The sequence below is a fragment of the Phyllobates terribilis genome, unplaced genomic scaffold (genome assembly GCF_046119375.1).
Source record: "Phyllobates terribilis strain yellow unplaced genomic scaffold, ASM4611937v1 Scaffold_7__3_contigs__length_470593459, whole genome shotgun sequence".
Taxonomy (NCBI): domain Eukaryota; kingdom Metazoa; phylum Chordata; class Amphibia; order Anura; family Dendrobatidae; genus Phyllobates; species Phyllobates terribilis.
The window spans coordinates 392,180,498-392,203,536 of record NW_027362767.1 but is presented as its reverse complement, the minus strand read 5'-3'; the positions used below and the strand labels follow the sequence as shown (position 1 = coordinate 392,203,536).

The 23,039-nt window shown below is 44.2% G+C and overlaps 1 protein-coding gene across 2 annotated transcripts in view; it reads left to right on the top strand.

Moving 5' to 3' along the window:
* Positions 1-8,456, top strand: part of LOC141153251 (cytochrome P450 2G1-like) — a 69,250-nt gene extending 60,794 nt beyond the window's left edge. For both annotated transcript variants that reach the window (XM_073637956.1, XM_073637957.1), the window contains exons 8-9: positions 6,829-6,970; positions 8,042-8,456. In XM_073637956.1, coding sequence (XP_073494057.1) covers positions 6,829-6,970; positions 8,042-8,229 — 330 coding nt within the window. In that variant the 3' untranslated portion in view covers positions 8,230-8,456. The remainder of the gene's footprint in view (positions 1-6,828; positions 6,971-8,041) is intronic.
* The last annotated feature ends 14,583 nt before the right edge of the window (positions 8,457-23,039 follow it).

Genomic DNA, 23,039 nt, shown 5'->3' with positions numbered 1-23,039 from the left:
ACAGCCGCTGACCAATCAGAGGCCAGCAGCTGATATCTGCGTGTCGGCGCAGTGAGTATGATGTAATTGCCGTACGCTGATGTCAGCTGCTGGCCTCTGATTGGCCGGCGGCTGGCATTGGAAATGCTGTGCTGGGAGACAGTCTGTGTGCGGCAATGCAGCGCTGCTGTCGGCGGCTCCTCCTGGACCAGGTCGGGATCGTCAAGGGGTCTGACTCTGTGGTGCCTGCGGGCCACATCTGCAGGAAGGACGCCGAGGGAACGGAGGACAGGTGAGAATCATCTTTTTTTTTTTTATGTGTGTGAATAACAGCACAGGGGGCACATAGCCAAAAGATGGGGACCTGGATGGGGCACATAGCCACAAGATGGGGACCTGGATGGGGCACATAGCCTCAAGAGGGGGACCTGGATGGGGCACATAGCCACAAGATGTGGACCTGGATGGGGCACATACCCACAAGATGTGGACCTGGATGGGGCACATAGCCACAAGATGTGGACCTGGATGGGGCACATACCCACAAGATGGGGACCTGGATGGGGCACATAGCCACAAGAGGGGGAACTGGATGGGCACATACCCACAAGATGGGGACCTGGATGGGGCACAGAGCCACAAGATGGGGACCTGGATGGGGCACATAGCCACAAGATGGGGACCTGGATGGGGCACATAGCCACAAGAGGGGGACCTGGATGGGGCACATAGCCACAAGAGGGGGACCTGGATGGGCACATACCCACAAGATGGGGACCTGGATGGGGCACAGAGCCACAAGATGGGGACCTGGATGGGGCACATAGCCACAAGAGGGGTACCTGGATGGGCACATACCCACAAGATGTGGACCTGGATGGGGCACATAGCCACAAGAGGGGGACCTGGATGGGGCACATAGCCACAAGAGGGGGACCTGGATGGGCACATACCCACAAGATGGGGACCTGGATGGGGCACAGAGCCACAAGATGGGGACCTGGATGGGGCACATAGCCTCAAGAGGGGGACCTGGATGGGCACATACCCATAAGATGGGGACCTGGATGTGGCACATAGCCACAAGATGGGGACCTGGATGGGCACATACCCACAAGATGTGGACCTGGATGGGGCACATAGCCACAGTATGGGGACCTGGATGTGGCACATAGCCACAGGATGGGGACCTAGATGGGGCACATAGCCACAGTATGGGGACCTGGATGGGCACATACCCACAAGATGGGGACCTGGATGGGGCACATAGCCACAGTATGGGGACCTGGATGTGGCACACAGCCACAGGATGGGGACCTGGATGGGGCACATAGCCACAGGATGGGGACCTGGATGGGGCACATAGCCACAGGATGGGGACCTGGTTGGGGCACATTAGTACAAGATGGGGACATTACTACAAGATGTTTGCCATTATTACTATATGATGCTAATTGTAAGACAATTTTACTGTATGTGGCCAATTGGGGGAAACAAAATTGTAAAAATCAAAAAAATAAAAATAAAGCATGAAAAAATATTGGGCACTAAAAATGCTGTTTTATATGTAAACTAAAGTAAACACAAAAAAGTACACGTTTATTATCGCCACATCCATAAGGACCCAAGCCATAAAAAAATAAACACGGCAAAAATGTTCAAAAGGTGTATACAAAAAAAATGGTATCACTAAAAATGTCACATTGAACAAAAAATGCGGCCCCCTAAATTCAAATTTTTTCCATTTGCGGCCCATATACCCAGCCGAGTTTGAGACCCCTGCCCTATACGGTTAGTAGTTGTCCCAACCGGCCTGGATCCGGTGTAAACCAACTTGTGCATGATGAACCTGTCCACTGCCAATGGTCCAAGCTCTAACCACTGATAAGATAAAACTAAGTCCTATATGGATGCAGTCATTCATGAGATCAGGAGATTTTGTGATATTATCCCAATGAATGTCCTCCACACAGTCATCAAAGACCCCACATCCAGAGGATTTTCCATTCCAAAGGCAAGTGAGGAGCAAGCTGCTTAAAAAAGCCAAAAGGCCAAGAAGCAAATGAGCAATACAAGTCACCACAACATGTGGTAGGATAAATTGTCTATAGTTTTCTCGTTTTCAGTGTTGTTCATCTGTCATAAGACTTAAAAACCTTTAGTTGTTTATAAATATTAGTTTAATGATTTGTTGATTTTGATCTGAAAAACCTGGAAAGATGACAAATGAGATTTCACAATTGCCACGGCCTTATGCTTATGTAAAGTTATATCTGCAGATCTGGGAACCGAATAGCTGAAGCTTCAACTTGATAAATAAGTCTTCTATCTCTATTCAAAAACAATTGAAAACTCTGGAATCTGTACAAGTCAAAGCAAACGTCCTGCTCAAGCCTCTGTTATAGCATGTAAAAGAGCATAAAAAACCCTAAAATAATCTTCTCTTTTGGTATGTATGTTATTTGAGATCCTGATTCCAGCAATGTATCACTTACTTGGCTACTTGATGCAGTTTTGCTAGAATCCTTGTTTTCTCTGTTGTAGATGTTGCAATGCTCAAAATGCTGAGCTCTGTATAACCCCACCCACACCATTGATTGACAGCTTCCTGTGTACACTGTGCATTGTCAGTAAGCTGCCAATCAGTGGTGGAGGCAGGGTTACACAGATTAGCTGGACGGTCTAGCATGTGACAACTAGTCCTGCAGTGATAACCTCCTGCTGATAAAATACTGATTGTATTTAAGCTACAACACACAGTCCAATAACTGACACATCGCTGTAATCAGGCACTATATTATGCTGCTCTCAGATTAAATAGAAAAACCTGCTGAGAGATTCCTTTTAAATCAAGTTTTTGTTAAATGTTTTCGTTTGCGTTATTTTTTTCTATGTCACAATCCATAATAAAAATAAAAATTAGTAATCTTGCAGTTTTTGCACTGACTTATAGGGTTTTTTCTTTTAGACTCTAACGCCCTGTAGTTTCAGGAAACAGCACATGTTCATAGGCAGAATCAACAGGCTGAGACCCTAACCTTTGTATTCAAGCATCTAATGAACATGTGCAAATGTCATTGTGAAGGGAGGGGGGGGGGTGAGCTGTGACATCACCTATTGGGTATGGTGGATCCTGTGTTATCTACTGTATAGAGAGGTGATATCAAGTCATTGTACAGGATGAGGAGGTGAGCTGTGACATCACCTATTGTGAATGGAAGATCCTGTGGTATCTACTGTATAAAGATGTGTTAGCAGTCATTGTACAGGAGGAGGAGGAGGTGAGCTGTGACATCATATATTGTGTATTGTGGATCCTGTGTTATCTACTGTATAAAGAGGTGATATCAAGTCATTGTACAGGAGGAGGAGGTGAGCTGTGACATCAGCTATTGTGAATGGTGGATCCTGTGTTATCTACTGTATATAGAGGTGTTATCAGTGATTGTACAGGAGGAGGAGGTGAGCTGTGACATCACCTATTGTGAATGGTGGATCCTGTGTTATCTACTTTATAGAGAGGTGATATCAAGTCATTGTACTGGAGGAGGAGGTGAGCGGTGACATCACCAATTGTGGATGGAGGATCCTGTGTTATCTACTGTATATAGAGGTGTTATCAGTCATTGTACAGGAGGAGGAGGTTAGCTGTGACCACCTATTGTGGATGGAGGATCCTGTGTTATCTACTTTTTATATAGGTGTTATCAGTCATTGTACAGGAGGAGGAGGTGAGCTGTGATATCACCTATTGTGACTGGTGGATCCTGTGTTATATACTGTACGTAGAGGTGATATCAGTCATTGTACTGGAGGAGGAGGAGAAGGTGAGCTGTGACATAATCTATTGGGAATGGAGGATCCTGTGTTATCTACCATATATAGAGGTGTTATCAGTCATTGTACAGCATGAGTAGGTGAGCTGTGATATCACCTATGGTGGATGGTGGATCCAGAGTTATCTACTGTATAGATAGGTGCTATCAGTCATTGTACAGGAGGAGGAGGTGAGATGTGACATCACCTATTGTGACTGGTGGATCCTGTGTTATCTACTGTATGTTAGGACTCTCCTGTTAGGTTTTTTCTATTTTGCTGGTCACATGACCTTTTTTGCCTATTTAATCCTGCTCCGCCCCTCTGGCCATGCTGGACTTCATTGTAATTTCTACTCTTAAGCTAGCCAGGTGCTTTGTTTCCTTTCTCAGTCAGTTTAGCTAGGTCTTTGGACCTCTATGTTCTATGTTGTTTGTTTGTCTTTTCTGCTACAATTTCTGCTAGGAGGTGTCCATCTTTCTCCCAGTCCCTAGTTCTTGTAGGGATCCCTCCCTCACATCTATAGGTCTTCGTTCAGACTAGCTGAGGACTTTAGCGGGTCTGATCGCAGGATCAGGTTCCCCGTTACATCGTAGGGATCTAGCATAGTTCTATTGTAGGGACAGATCTCCTGTCTTTCCTTAGTGCTTGTAGCAGATCATAACACTGTATATAGAGGTAATAACAAGTCATTGTACTGGAGGAGGAGGTGAGCTGTGACATCACCTATTTTGACTGGTGGATCCTGTGTTATCTACTGTATGTAGAGGTGTTATCAGTAATTGTACAGGAGGAGGAGGTGAGCTGCGACATCACCTATTGTATATGGTGAATCCTGTGTTATCTATTGTATAGAGAGGTGTTATCAGTCATTGTACAGGAGGAGGAGGTGAGCTGTGACATCACCTATTGTGAATGGTGGATCCTGTGTTATCTACTGTATATAGAGGTGTTATCAGTGATTGTACAGGAGGAGGAGGTGAGCTGTGACCACCTATTGTGGATGGAGGATCCTGTGTTATCTACTTTATATATAGGTGTTATCAGTCATTGTACAGGAGGAGGAGGTGAGCTGTGATATCACCTATTGTGACTGGTGGATCCTGTGTTATGTACTGTATATAGAGGTGATATCAGTCATTGTACTGGAGGAGGAGGAGGAGGAGGAGGAGGAGGTGAGCAGTGACATAATCTATTGGGAATGGGAATGGAGGATCCTGTGTTATCTACCATATATAGAGGTGTTATCAGTCATTGTACAGCAGGAGTAGGTGAGCTGTGATATCACCTATGGTGGATGGTGGATCCAGAGTTATCTACTGTATATATAGGTGCTATCAGTCATTTTACAGGAGGAGGAGGTGAGCTGTGACATCACCTATTGTGACTGGTGGATCCTGTGTTATCTACTGTATATAGAGGTGATAACAAGTCATTGTACTGGAGGAGGTGAGGAGGTGAGCTGTGACATCACCTATTATGACTGGTGGATCCTGTGTTATGTACTGTATGTAGAGGTGTTATCAGTAATTGTACAGGAGGAGGAGGTGAGCTGCGACATCACCTATTGTATATGGTGAATACTGTGTTATCTATTGTATATAGAGGTGTTATCAGTCATTGTACAGGAGGAGGAGGTGAGCTGTGACATCACCTATTGTGAATGGTGGATCCTGTGTCATCTACTGTATATAGAGGTGTTAGAAGTCATTGTACAGGAGGAGGAGGTGAGCTGTGACATCACCTATTGTGGATGGTGGATCCTGTGTTATCTACTGTATATAGAGGTGTTATCAGTCATTGTACAGGAGGAGGAGGTGAGCTGTGACATCACCTATTGTTAATGGAAGATCCTGTGTTATCTACTGTATATAGATGTGTTATCAGTCATTGTACAGGAGGAGGAGGTGAGCTGTGACATCACCTATTGTGTATGGTGGATCCTGTGTTATCTACTGTATATAGAGGTGATATCAGTCATTGTACTGGAGGAGGAGGAGGAGGTCAGCTGTGACATAATCTATTATGAATGGAGGATCCTGTGTTATCTACTGTATATAGAGGTGTTATCAGTCATTGTACAGGAGGAGGAGGTGAGATGTGATATCACCTATTGTTAATGGTGGATCCTGTGTGATCTGCTGTATATAGAGGTATTATCAGTCATTGTACATGAGGAGAAGGTGGGCTGTGACATCACCTATTGTATATGGCGGATCCTGTGTTATCTACTGTATATAAAGATGTTATAAGTTATCTTAGAGGAGGAGGAAGTGATCTTTGATATCACCTATTGTGTGGTGGATCCTGTGTTAAAAGCTGGGTGTAGAGGTGTTATCATCAGTCATTGTAGAGGAGTAGGAGGATGTGCGCTGTGACATCATCTATTGTGATTGGTGTTACCTATTATTTTATTATCCTGCCTCTGCTGGTAGCAACTGTGTTAAAATATCTTCCTGAAATAAAAGGAATATATCATTCTAGAAAAATTCTCAGTGATCAATGTAAAAATTGCAATATTACAAATTTTGTTTATAATAAATATCAGGATGCGACGAAGAAAAGAAAAAATACATTGGCAAAAACATAAAAAAAAAAATTAAAAAAAAAAACCTGATTTAAAGAAAAGGCCATTTATAATCACATATTCCCTTTAAGCCACAATTGTATGCATTGTTATAGCTGGGATTGTGGGAGGTGCTAAAATCCACAGAGTCCTATAATTTTCATGTATCTCTTGGGGCAGTTAAAGGGGATGTCTAACTTAGAAAACTTTCAAATACTCAATTTGTTTACTGAGTTAATAGAGGAAAACCCCCTCAATATGACTATAGGGAAATTGAACCAGTTGTCTCATCCATGTCACAGATGATCTTTGGGGATATCCTGTGATCAGCTCATTGTCCAAAGACCATTCTTTAAAAAAAAGGGGATTTTTTCAATGGGGAGAACTCATTTATACCCCCTCTGTAATTAAAATTGAAATTGGAATATTAATGATATTTTTCTTTTTTCTTTTATTCTCGGATGCAGGGCACGGATGTTTTTCCTCTGCTTTGTACCGTTCTGCGAGACTCCAGCCAGTTCACTAGCCCAGAACAATTCAACCCTGGCCACTTTCTTGATGAGTCCGGAAACTTTAAGAAAAGTGATGCCTTTATGCCATTCTCCACAGGTAAAAGAAAAATTAAAAGTTCCTTTGGGTGTACAACGTATAAAAATCCCCTTAAAAAATGGAGGTTCCTCAATCTGGACCAACAACTATTAACCCTAGCGGATTTTTTTGCGCCTCTTACCGTACACATCCAATTTTTTTATTGATCTTGCATTTATTTTTTTATTCATTTATTCTTTTGTTTGAGTTGACACCATATACTTTTATGTTTAATGGAAATTGAATACTCTCTGCCAGTTTCTTCAATAGATCATAGCTAATAACTGTGCAGAGCTAGAAAGCGGAGATGTGACCATCGAAACAGTCACCGAAAAGTCAATAATGCTCTGCTCAAAGTTACTCGACCCATGCTGTCGGTAGACAACCAAAAAAACAGTGCCTTATTGGTGTGGATGTAAAATGTGACTAGTAAAACAGGAATGGAAAAAAAAAAGGTTTTGTGACATGTACACTTTGTGAGGTAGACGGTTGCAGTTAAATATGTTGATTATGGGTCAATTTTCTTTTGGATTTAAAAAAAATATATATGTTATTCTCCCTAAAATGATTTTATAAGAAAAGCAAAATCTCAGTATAGTTGCTTGTGACAAGCAAGCACACCGTCTGCCACTGATTTCAGATTTTATTTTTTTTAAATACATATATACATGTAAAATCTATTGTGTTGGCTTGCTTCTGCTTTTTAATGCATTTTTTGTCTGAAGATTTTGATAACCAATCCAGATCATTGGTGGCGGTGCCGGGTATTAGACTCCCACCGATCTGATATTGATGATCTAAACTTAGGTCATCAATATCTTGAGCTTAGACTTTTAATTGCTGTATTTTCAGGCTTGATAAAGGCCAGATATGGCCGAAACGTTGCCTTGTCTGTCTATTGTTGTGATTTTTTTAATACTATGGAATAAAGATTAAACCTTTTAACGATTATCCTCTGGTGTCTCGGGATTCTAGGATACGCTACTGTTTTTGGGCCTAGTGGGAGGCCCTATCGAGCAAGCACAGAATCTACCAATGGTGCATGGTACTTGGACATTGGATCATAATTCTCAAATATTCTCTGTATTTCAGGAAAGCGGATTTGTTTGGGAGAAGGTCTTGCCCGCATGGAACTGTTTCTATTCCTTACAACCATTCTCCAGAATTTCACATTAACATCAAAGACGCAGTTCACAGAAAGTGATATTGCTCCCCGAATGACTGGATTTTCAAATGTTCCCATGGATTACCACCTGTCATTTATTCCTCGTGTGGCATGAAATGAAAAAGGAAACAATCACTAAGATAATTCAAAATCTAGACTTTGTGAAATCGGTAGAATTTTGCTGTTATAAGCAATTTCTGATTTTCAATTAGATTTTCTTTAAAAATTATAAAATGATTGGAGTTGTTTCTCTTCAGCGGTAGAATAGTAGAAAGAAAAAAGACTCTGGGTAATGCTCTGTTCACATTTGTATCATGGTATGAGGCTAAACCTCCACAATAAAAGCTGTAAGAGCCCATCTAGTTTCCATTCATTTTCACCAATTTGGCAATAATAGAGAACAGCATGCCACTGCTGACAGAAGCCTGAAGAAGGCACTGAACATCATTATGGACATGGACACGGACACACATGTGTGATCTACCAAGCTCTCATATTTTTGATAACCTAACACAGTGTCTAATCTCAACTACATTGAACAATATGTGATCTGATCTCCCTCACACCATACAATACAGGATCTGATCTCCTCTATACTGTAAAATGCGGGACCTGATCTCCCTCACACCATACAATACAGGATCTGATCTCCTCGACACTGTACAATACAGGATCTGATCTCCCCCACACTGTACAATATGGGAAGTGATCTCCTCCACACTGTACAATACAGGATCTGATCTCCACCACACTGTACAATACGGGATCTGATCTCCTCCACACTGTACAATACAGGATCTGATCTCCCCCTACACTGTACAATATGGGAAGTGATCTCCTCCACACTGTACAATACAGGATCTGATCTCCACCACACTGTACAATACAGGATCTGATCTCCTCCACACTGTACAATACGGGATCTGATCTCCTCCACACTGTACAATACAGGATCTGATCTCCTCCACACTGTACAATACGGGATCTGATCTCCTCCACACTGTACAATACAGGATCTGATCTCCTCCACACTGTACAATACGGGATCTGATCTCCTCCACACTGTACAATACAGGATCTGATCTCCTCCACACTGTACAATACAGGATCTGATCTCCTCTATACTGTACAATACGGGATCTGAGCTCCTCCACACTGTACAATACGGGATCTGATCTCCCCCACACTGCAATACAGGATCTGATCTCCCCCACATTGTACAATACAGGATCTGATCTCCCCCACACTACAATACTGGATCAGATCTCCTCCACACTGTACAATACAGGATCTGATCTCCTCCACACTGTACAATACAGGATCTGATCTCCCCCACGCTGTACAATACAGGATCTGATCTCCTCCACACTGTACAATACGGGATCTGATCTCCCCCACACTGTACAATACAGGATCTGATCTCCCCCACACTGTACAATACAGGTTCTGATCCCTCCAACACTGTACAATATGAGATGCAATCCCCCCCATACTGTACAATACAGGATCTGATCTCCTCCACACTGTAAAATACAGGATCGGATCTCCTCCACACTATAAAATACAGGATCTGTTCTCCCCCACACTGTACAATACAGGATCAGATCTCCTCAACACTGTACAATTCAGGATCTGATCTCCCCCTACACTGTACAATACAGGATCTGATCTCCCCCACATTGTACAATACAGGATCGGATCTCCTCCACACTATACAATACAGGATCTGATCTCCCCCACACTGTAAAATACAGGATCGGATCTCCTCCACACTATACAATACAGGATCTGATCTCCCCCTACACTGTACAATACAGGATCTGATTCTGATCTCCGCCTACACTGTTCAATACGGGATCTGATCTCTTATACAATGCACAATAGAGGATCTGATCTCCCTCACACTGTAAAACACATTATCTGATCTCCCCCATACTGTACAATACATTATCTGATCTCCCTCACACTGTACAATACAGGATCTGATCTCCCCCACACCGTACAATACAGAATATGATCTCCTCCACACTGTACAATACAGGATCTGATCTCCTCCACAATGTTCAATACGGGATCTGATCTCCCCCACACTGTACAATACAGGATCTGATCTCCCCCACATTGTACAATAAGGGATCTGATCTCCTCCACACTGTACAACACAGGATCTAATCTCCTCCAAATTGTACAATACAGGATCTGATCTCCCCCACACTGTACAATACAGGATCTGATCTCCTCCACACTGTTCAATATAGGATCTGATCTCCCCAACACCGTACAATGCAGGATATGATCTCCTCCACACTGTACAATACAGGATCTGATCTCCTTCGCACTGTACAATACAGGATCAGATCGCCCACCACACTGTGCAGTTCGGGATCTGATTCTGATCTCCCCCTACAGTGTTCAATATGGGAACTGATCTCCTTTACAATGCACAATACGGGATCTGATCTCCCCCACACTGTACAATACAGGATCTGATCTCCCCCGCACCGTACAATACAGGATCTGATCTTATCCACACTGTACAATACAGGATCTGATCTCCTCCACACTGTTCAATACGGTATCTGATCTCCCCCACACTGTACAATACGGGCTCTGATCTCCCCCACACTGTACAATACAGGATCTGATCTCCCCCCCACCGTACAATACAGGATCTGATCTCCTCCACACTGTACAACACAGGATCTGATCTCCTCCACACTGTACAATACAGGATCTGATCTCCCCCACACTGTACAATACAGGTTCTGATCTCCCCCACACTGTACAATATGGGATGTGATCTCCCCCACACTGTACAATACAGGATCTGATCTCCTCCACACTGTTCAATACGGTATCTGATCTCCCCCACACTGTACAATACGGGCTCGGATCTCCCCCACACTGTACAATACAGGATCTGATCTCCCCCACACCGTACAATACAGGATCTGATCTCCTCCACACTGTACAACACAGGATCTGATCTCCTCCACACTGTACAAAACAGGATCTGATCTCCAGCACACTGTACAATACAGGTTCTGATCTCCCCCACACTGTACAATATGGGATGTGATCTCCCCCACACTGTACAATACAGGATCTGATCTCCTCCACACTGTAAAATGCAGGATCTGTTTTCCCCCACACTGTACAACACAGGATATGATCTCCTCCACATTGTACAATACAGGATCGGATCTCCCCCACACTGTACAATACGGGATCTGATCTCCCCCTACACTGTACAATATGGGATCTGATCTCCCTCACACCGTAAAATACAGGATCTGATCTCCTCCACACTTTACAATACAGAATCTGATCTCCTGCACACCGTACAATACGGGATCTGATATCCTCCACACTGTACAATATAGGATCTGATCTCCTCCACACTGTACAATACAGGATCTGATTCTGATCTCCCACTATACTGTTCAATACGGGATCTGATCTCCTCTACATTGCACAATACGGGAACTGATCTCCTCCACACTGTACAATACATTATCTGATCTCCCTCACGCTGTATAATACGGGATCTGATCTCCTCTACACTGTAAAATACAGGATCTGATCTCCCCCACACTGTACAATACAAAATCTGATCTCCTCCACACTATACAATACAGGATCTGCTCTCCCCCACACTGTACAACACAGGATCTGATCTCTTCCACACAGTTCAATACAGGATCTGATCTCCTCCACACTGTACAATACGGGATCTGATCTCCCTCACACCGTAAAATACAGAATCTGATCTCCTCCACACAGTACAATACGGGATCTGATCTCCCCCACACTGTACAATACAGGATCTGATCTCCCCCGCACCGTACAATACAGGATCTGATCTCATCCACACTGTACAATACAAGATCTGATCTCCTCCACACTGTTCAATACGGTATCTGATCTCCCCCACACTGTACAATACGGGCTCTGATCTCCCCCACACTGTACAATACAGGATCTGATCTCCCCCACACCGTACAATACAGGATCTGATCTCCTCCACACTGTACAACACAGGATCTGATCTCCTCCACACTGTACAATACAGGATCTGATCTCCCCCACACTGTACAATACAGGTTCTGATCTCCCCCACACTGTACAATATGGGATGTGATCTCCCCCACACTGTACAATACAGGATCTGATCTCCTCCACACTGTAAAATGCAGGATCTGTTTTCCCCCACACTGTACAACACAGGATATGATCTCCTCCACATTGTACAATACAGGATCGGATCTCCCCCACACTGTACAATATGGGATGTGATCTCCCCCACACTGTACAATACAGGATCTGATCTCCTCCACACTGTAAAATGCAGGATCTGTTTTCCCCCACACTGTACAACACAGGATATGATCTCCTCCACATTGTACAATACAGGATCTGATCTCACCCACACCGTACAATACAGGATCTGATCTCCCCCACACCGTACAATACAGGATATGATCTCCTCCACACTGTACAACACAGGATCTGATCTCCTCCACACTGTACAATACAGGATCTCATCTCCTCCACACTGTTCAATACGGGATCTGATCTCCCCCCACACTGTGCAATATGGGATCTGATCTCCCCCACACTGTTCAATACAGGTTTGGATCTCCTCCACACTATACAATACTTCAAAAAAGGATCCGCTCTTCACCACACTGTACAATGCTGGATCTGATCTCCCCCACACTGTACAATACATGATCTGATCTCCTCCACACTGTACAATACAGGATCTGATTCTGATCTCCCCCTACACTGTTCAATATGGGATCTGATCTCCTCTACAATGCACAATACGGGATCTGATCCCCATCACTCTGTACTATACATTATCTGATCCCCTCACACTGTACAATACGGGATCTGATCTCCTCTACACTGTACAATACAGGATCTGATCTCCCCCACACTGTACAATACAAAATCTGATCTCCTCCACACTGTATAATACAGGATCTGCTCTCCCCCACATTGTACAACACAGGATCTGATCTCCTTCACACTGTACAATACAGGATTGGATCTCCCGCACACTGTACAATATGGGATCTGATCTCCCCCTACACTGTACAATTCAGGATCTGATCTCCCTCACACCGTAAAATACAGGATCTGATCTCCTCCACACTGTACAATACGGGATCTGATCTCCCCCACACTGTACAATACAGGATCGGATCTCCTCCACATTATACAATACGGGATCTGAAATCCCCCACACTGTACAATACTGGATCTGATCTCCGCCATACTGTACAATACAGGATCTGATCTCCCAAACACTGTACAATACAGGATCTGATTCTGATCTCCCCCTACACTGTTCAATACGGGATCTGATATACTCTACAGTGCACAATACGGGATCTGATTTCCCTCACACTGTAAAATACATTATCTGATCTCCCCCACACTGTACAATACATTATCTGATCTCCCTCACACTGTACAATACGGGATCTGATCTCCCCCACACTGTACAATACGGGATCTGATCTCCCCCACACCGTACAATACAGGATCTGATCTCCTCCACACTGTACAACACAGGATCTGATCTCCTCCACACTGTACAATTCAGGATCTGATCTCCCCCACACCGTACAATACAGGATCTGATCTCCCCCACACTGTACAATACAGGATCTGATCTCCCCTACACTGTACAATGCGGGATCTGATCTCCTTCGCACTGTACAATACAGGATCAGATCTCCCCCCACACTGTGAAATATGGGATCTGATCTCCCCCACACTGTTCAATACAGGTTTGGATCTCTTCCACACTATACAATACTTCAAAAAAGGATCCGCTCTTCACCACACTGTACAATACTGGATCTGATCTCCCCCACACTGTACAACACAGGATCTGATCTCCTCCACACTGTACAATACATAATCTGATTCTGATCTCCCCCTACACTGTTCAATACGGGATCTGATCTCCTCTACAATGCACAATACGGGATCTGATCCCCATCACTCTGTACAATACATTATCTGATCCCCTCACACTGTACAATACGGGATCTGATCTCCTCCACACTGTACAACACAGGATCTGATCTCCTCCACACTGTACAATTCAGGATCTGATCTCCCCCACACCGTACAATACAGGATCTGATCTCCCCCACACTGTACAATACAGGATATGATCTCCATCACACTGTACAACACAGGATCTGATCTCTTCCACACTGTACAATACAGGATCTCATCTCCTCCACACTGTTCAATACAGGATCTGATCTCCCCCACACCGTACAATACAGGATATGATCTCCTCCACACTATGCAAAATAGGATCTGATCTCCCACACACTGTACAATACAGGATCTGATCTCCTCTATACTGTACAATACAGGATCTGATCTCCCCTACACTGTACAATGCGGGATCTGATCTCCTTCGCACTGTACAATACAGGATCAGATCTCCCCCCACACTGTGCAATATGGGATCTGATCTCCCCCACACTGTTCAATACAGGTTTGGATCTCTTCCACACTATACAATACTTCAAAAAACGATCCGCTCTTCACCACACTGTACAATACTGGATCTGATCTCCCCCACACTGTACAACACAGGATCTGATCTCCTCCACACTGTACAATACAGGATCTGATTCTGATCTCCCCCTACACTGTTCAATACGGGATCTGATCTCCTCTACAATGCACAATACGGGATCTGATCCCCATCACTCTGTACAATACATTATCTGATCCCCTCACACTGTACAATACGGGATCTGATTTCCTCTACACTGTACAATACAGGATCTGATCTCCCCCACACTGTACAATACAAAATCTGATCTCCTCCACACTGTACAATACAGGATCTGCTCTCCCCCACACTGTACAGCACAGGATCTGATCTCCTCCACACTGTACAATACAGGATCGGATCTCCCGCACACTGTACAATATGGGATCTGATCTCCCCTTACACTGTACAATTCAGGATCTGATCTCCCTCACACCGTAAAATACAGGATCTGATCTCCTCCACACTGTACAATACAGGATCTGATCTCCCCCACACTATACAATACAGGATCTGATCTCTCCAATGCTGTACAATACATGATCTGATCTCCCCCACCATGTACAATATAGGATCTGATTCTGATCTCCCCCTACACTGTTCAGTACGTGATCTGATCTCCTTCACACTGTACAATATGGGATCTGATCTCCTTCCACTGTACAATACAGGATCTGATCTCCCCCCACACTGTGCAATACGGAATCTGATCTCCCCCACACTGTACAATACAGGTTCGGATCTCCTCCACAATTTACAATACTTCAATATAGGTACTGCACTTCTCCACACTGTACAATACGGGATCTGATCTCCCCCACACGGTACAATACATGATCTGATCTCCTCCACACTGTACAATATAGGGTCTGATTCTGATCTCCCCCTACACTGTTCAATATGGGATCTGATCTCCTCTATAATGCACAATACGGGATCTGATCTCCATCACACTGTACAATACATTATCTGATCTCCCTCACACTGTACAATACATTATCTGATCTTCCCCCACACTGTACAATACGGGACCTGATCTCCCCCACACTGTACAATACAGGATCTGCTCTCCCCAACACTGTACAATACAGGATATGATCTCCCCCACACTGTACATTACAGGATCTGATCTCCCCCACACTGTTCAATACGGGATCTGATCTCCCCCACTGTTCAATATGGGATTTGATCTCCCCCACACTATACAATACAGAAACAGGATCTGATCTCCCCCACACAGTTCAATACGGGATATGATCTCCTCTGTACTGTGCAATACAGAATCTGATCTCGTCCACATTGTACAATACAGGGTCTGATCTCCCCTACACTGTACAATATAGGATCTGATCTCCTCCACACTGTACAATACAGGATCTGATCTCCCTCTCACCATACAATATCTGATCTCCTCCACACTGTAAAATGCAGGATCTGTTTTCCCCCACACTGTTCAACACAGGATCTGATCTCCTCCACATTGTACAATACAGTATCGGATCTCCCCCACACTGTACAATACGGGATCTGATCTCCCCCTACACTGTACAATATGGGATCTGATCTCCCTCACACCGTAAAATACAGAATCTGATCTCCTCCACACTTTACATTACAGAATCTGATCTCCCGCACACCGTACAATACGGGATCTGATATCCTTCACACTGTACAATATAGGATCTGATCTCCCCAACACTGTACAATACAGAATCTGATCTCCTCCACACTGTACAATATAGGATCTGATCTCCTCCACACTGTACAATACAGGATCTGATTCTGATCTCCCCCTATACTGTTCAATACGGGATCTGATCTCCTCTACATTGCACAATACGGGAACTGATCTCCTCCACACTGTACAATACATTATCTGATCTCCCTCATGCTGTACAATACGGGATCTGATCTCCCCCACACCATACAATACAGGATCTGATCTCTTCCACACTGTACAATACAGGAACTGATCTCCTTCACACTGTTCAATACAGGATTTGATCTCCCCCACACTGTACAATACGGGATCTGATCTCCCCCACACCGTACATTACAGGATCTGATCTCCTCCACACTGTACAACACAGGATCTGATCTCCTCCACACTGTACAATACAGGATCTGATCTCACCCACACCGTACAATACAGGATCTGATCTCCCCCACAACGTACAATACAGGATATGATCTCCTCCACACTGTACAACACAGGATCTGATCTCCTCCACACTGTACAATACAGGATCTCATCTCCTCCACACTGATCAATACGGGATCTGATCTCCCCCCACACTGTGCAATATGGGATCTGATCTCCCCCACACTGTTCAATACAGGTTTGGATCTCCTCCACACTATACAATACTTCAAAAAAGGATCCGCTCTTCACCACACTGTACAATACTGGATCTGATCTCCCCCACACTGTACAATACAGGATTTGATCTCCTCCACACTGTACAATACAGGATCTGATTCTGATCTCCCCCTACACTGTTCAGTATGGGATCTGATCTCCTCTACAATGCACAATACGGGATCTGATCCCCATCACTCTGTACAATACATTAACTGATCCCCTCACACTGTACAATACGGGATCTGATCTCCTCTACACTGTACAATACAGGATCTGATCTCCCCCACACTGTACAATACAAAATCTGATCTCCTCCACACTGTATAATACAGGATCTGCTCTCCCCCACACTGTACAACACAGGATCTGATTTCCTCCACACTGTACAATACAGGATTGGATCTCCCGCACACTGTACAATATGGGATCTGATCTCCCCCTACACTGTACAATTCAGGATCTGATCTCCCTCACACCGTAAAATACAGGATCTGATCTCCTCCACACTGTACAATACAGGGTCTGATCTCCCCCACACTATACAATACAGGATCTGATCTCTCCAATGCTGTACAATACATGATCTGATCTCCCCACCATGTACAATATAGGATCTGATTCTGATCTCCCCCTACACTGTTCAGTACGGGATCTGATCGCCTTCACACTGTACAATATGGGATCTGATCTCCTTCCACTGTACAATACAGGATCTGATCTCCCCCCACACTGTGCAATACGGAATCTGATCTCCCCCACACTGTACAATACAGGTTCGGATCTCCTCCACACTTTACAATACTTCAATACAGGTTCTGCTCTTCTCCACACTGTACAATACGGGATCTGATCTCCCCCACATGGTACAATACATGATCTGATCTCCTCCACACTGTACAATATAGGGTCTGATTCTGATCTCCCCCTACACTGTTCAATATGGGATCTGATCTCCTCTATAATGCACAATACGGGATCTGATCTCCATCACACTGTACAATACATTATCTGATCTCCCTCACGCTGTACAATACGGGATCTGATCTCCTCTACACTGTACAATACAGGATCTGATCTCCCCCACACTGTACAATACAAAATCTGATCTCCTCCACACTATACAATACAGGATCTGCTCTCCCCCACACTGTACAACACAGGATCTGATCTCTTCCACACAGTTCAATACAGGATCTGATCTCCTCCACACTCTACAATACGGGTTCTGATCTCCCTCACACCGTAAAATACAGGATCTGATCTCCTCCACAAAGTACAATACAGGATCTGATCTCCCCCACATGGTACAATACGGGATCTGATATCCTTCACACTGTACAATATAGGATCTGATCTCCTCCACACTGTACAATACGGGATCAGAACTCCCCCACACTGTACAATACAGGATCGGATCTCCTCCACACTATACAATACGGGATCTGAAATCCCCCACACTGTTCAATACTGGATCTGATCTCCACCATACTGTAAAATACAGGATCTGATCTCCCCCACACTATACAATACAGGATCTGATTCTGATCTCCCCCTACACTGTTCAATACGGGATCTGATATCCTCTACAATGCACAATACGGGATCTGATTTCCCTCACACTGTAAAATACATTATCTGATTTCCCCCACACTGTACAATACATTATCTGATCTCCCCCACACTGTACAATACAGGATCTGATCTCCCCCACACCATACAATACAGGATCTGATCTCTTCCACACTGTACAATACAGGAACTGATCTCTTCCACACTGTTCAATACAGGATTTGATCTCCCCCACACTGTACAATACGGGATCTGATCTCCCCCACACCGTACATTACAGGATCTGATCTCCTCCACACTGTACAACACAGGATCTGATCTCCTCCACACTGTACAATACAGGATCTGATCTCACCCACATCGTACAATACAGGATCTGATCTGCCCCACAACGTACAATACAGGATATGATCTCCTCCACACTGTACAACACAGGATCTGATCTCCTCCACACTGTACAATACAGGATCTCATCTCCTCCACACTGATCAATACGGGATCTGATCTCCCCCCACACTGTGCAATATGGGATCTGATCTCCCCCACACTGTTCAATACAGGTTTGGATCTCCTCCACACTATACAATACTTCAAAAAAGGATCCGCTCTTCACCACACTGTACAATACTGGATCTGATCTCCCCCACACTGTACAATACAGGATCTGATCTCCTCCACACTGTACAATACAGGATCTGATTCTGATCTCCCCCTACACTGTTCAGTATGGGATCTGATCTCCTCTACAATGCACAATACGGGATCTGATCCCCATCACTCTGTACAATACATTATCTGATCCCCTCACACTGTACAATACGGGATCTGATCTCCTCTACACTGTACAATACAGGATCTGATCTCCCCCACACTGTACAATACAAAATCTGATCTCCTCCACACTGTATAATACAGGATCTGCTCTCCCCCACACTGTACAACACAGGATCTGATTTCCTCCACACTGTACAATACAGGATTGGATCTCCCGCACACTGTACAATATGGGATCTGATCTCCCCCTACACTGTACAATTCAGGATCTGATCTCCCTCACACCGTAAAATACAGGATCTGATCTCCTCCACACTGTACAATACAGGGTCTGATCTCCCCCACACTATACAATACAGGATCTGATCTCTCCAATGCTGTACAATACATGATCTGATCTCCCCCACCATGTACAATATAGGATCTGATTCTGATCTCCCCCTACACTGTTCAGTACGGGATCTGATCGCCTTCACACTGTACAATATGGGATCTGATCTCCTTCCACTGTACAATACAGGATCTGATCTCCCCCCACACTGTGCAATACGGAATCTGATCTCCCCCACACTGTACAATACAGGTTCGGATCTCCTCCACACTTTACAATACTTCAATACAGGTTCTGCTCTTCTCCACACTGTACAATACGGGATCTGATCTCCCCCACATGGTACAATACATGATCTGATCTCCTCCACACTGTACAATATAGGGTCTGATTCTGATCTCCCCCTACACTGTTCAATATGGGATCTGATCTCCTCTATAATGCACAATACGGGATCTGATCTCCATCACACTGTACAATACATTATCTGATCTCCCTCATACTGTACAATCCATTATCTGATCTTCCCCCACACTGTACAATACGGGACCTGATCTCCCCCACACTGTACAATACAGGATCTGGTCTCCCCAACACTGTACAATATAGGATATGATCTCCCCCACACTGTACATTACAGGATCTGATCTCCCCCACACTGTTCAATACGGGATCTGATCTCCCCCACACTGTACAATACAGGATCTGATCTCCCCCACACTGTTCAATACGGGATTTGATCTCCCCCACACTATACAATACAGGAACAGGATCTGATCTCCCCCACACAGTTCAATACGGGATCTGATCTCCTCTATACTGTACAATACAGAATCTGATCTCCTCCACATTGTACAATACAGGGTCTGATCTCCCCTACACTGTACAATAGAGGATCTGATCTCCTCCACATTGTACAATACGGGATCTGATCTCCTCCACATTGTACAATATGAGATCTTCTCACCCGCTCACTGTACAATACAGGATCTGATCTCCCTCTCACCATACAATATCTGACTTGATCTCCCCCTCATGGTACAATCCGATATCAGATCTCCCCCTCACCATACAATAAGACATCTGCTCTCCTCCACATTGTACAATACAGGATCCGATCTCTCCCACTCTATTCAATACAGGATCTGATCTCCCCTACACTGAACAATAAGGGATCTGATCTCCTGCACACTCTACAATATGGGATCTGATCTCCTCCACACTGTATGACACAGGATCTGATCTCACCCACACTGTACAATACGGGATCTGATCCCTCCACACTGTAAAATACAGCAATACAAGATCCGATCTCTCCCACACCGTACAATACAGGAACTTATCTTCTCCACACCGTACAATAAGTGATCTGATCTCCCCAACACTGTACATTACAGCATCTGATCTTACCCACACTATACAATGCAGGATCTTTTACTCCCACACTGTACAATAAGGAATCTGCTCTCCCCCATACTGTACAATAAGGGATCCGATCTCTCCAACACTGTACAATGTGGGATCTGATCTCCCCCACCATGTATAATGTGGGATCTGATCTCCACTACACTGTACAATACAGGATCTGATCTCATCCACACTATACAATATGAGATCTGCTCTGCCATTCTGTAGAATACGGGATCTGATCTCTACCACATTGTACGGTACGGTTTACGATCTCGCCAACATAGTACAGTACGGGATCCGATCTCTCTCACACTGTACAATTGGTGATCAGATCTCCCCACACATAGTAAAATATGGAATCTACTCTCCTTCACACTGTACAAAGCAGGATCTGATCTCCCCACACTGTACAAAATGGGATCTGCTCTCCTCTATACTGTATAAAACAATTGCATAAAAATGACAATTATCGTCTTGAACACATTTTGTAGGTCTCACTATGGCAACCATATGTAAGAAGAAATTTGAGCTTGTACAAACAGAATATTTTAACTTGCGGCTTGACTAAGCGGACAGCTAAAGCAATGTTGATTTACTTTAAAATAAACACATATCTGTAATCCAAATAATTCTCAGACTTTTGAGAAGTAATTAAACAGGCAACTGGAAGGCAGCAGGACAAATCAGAGCATGTATGTGCAAACTCCATAAGTAAGCGCACACCAACAACAAGCTGTAACAATATACAACTGCAACAACTCCAATGAACTACATTTAAAGGGATAGTCTGTTCTCAGAAGTAAAGTCTGCAGTCACACTATGTGATGCTCACACTGTCACAATTTCCTTGTATTCCCTGTGCGGGTGGGCACATTGCACATTATTATGATTTGGTAGTCTGCAATCACAAAGAGCGAGTGCAGACTTTTCTTCTGAGATTGGACAACTCCTTTAAGCAATCCAAATGGAGATGAGGGAGTGAGGAAGGCTTTTCAGCCTCGCTTGTTCAGGTGGATTTGATAAGCCATAGGTCAGGATATGGAGCTACAACGCTTCTATCGGTCCCTTTGCCAGAAAGCACACTTTTCTAGCAACTCACCTGAACACACTATGCTGAATACCAGGCCTTCTCCTGAACCCAATACTTGTTTTACTGCACATTTCCTGGGTCTCAGATCCAAGAGTCCATACAGACCTCCTCATGGTTCCCATGCCCTAGATACGTTTATTGGTTTCATAGACGAGGCCTTCCAAGAATTATGGACTAACATCGACAGGTGTAGACTACATTATCAGCCTAACTTGTCCCCCCTCGACCATCAGGCCCTTAGGGACCTTCGGAAGGATAAGGATTTAGTTATCAAGTGTGTGGACAGGGGGGTGCTATTGTGGTCATGAACAAATGTGACTATATTCAGAAACTCCCCAATGACCCCACATCCCAGACCATTACTCTCATCTCTTCAGTTCTACAATGATTCCTAACCATGGGAGTCATCGACATTAAGACATGTGAATACCTGACTAACAAACATCCAATCACTCCGTTTTTTTATGTTTTACCCAAAATACACAAGAGCCTGCACCATCCTCCTGCCTATAGTCGCCTCCACAGAGTCACTCTTCTCACTGCTATCCATCTTTTGGAAAAAATTCTCACAACATTGACCCAGAAGAGTCCCTCTTTCCTACTGAACACAGGAGACTTTTTGAGAACACTAGATGGTTTGAAAGAGGTCCCCTCAGGAGCAATCCTAGTGTCTTTTGGCATTACCAGTCTCTATACATTGATTCCTCACCAACAAGGTATCAGCACGGTGCAACAGATGCTTAGGGATTCACAAACCGATCCACAGATCATTGATTTATGTGTTGAATTACTTTTGC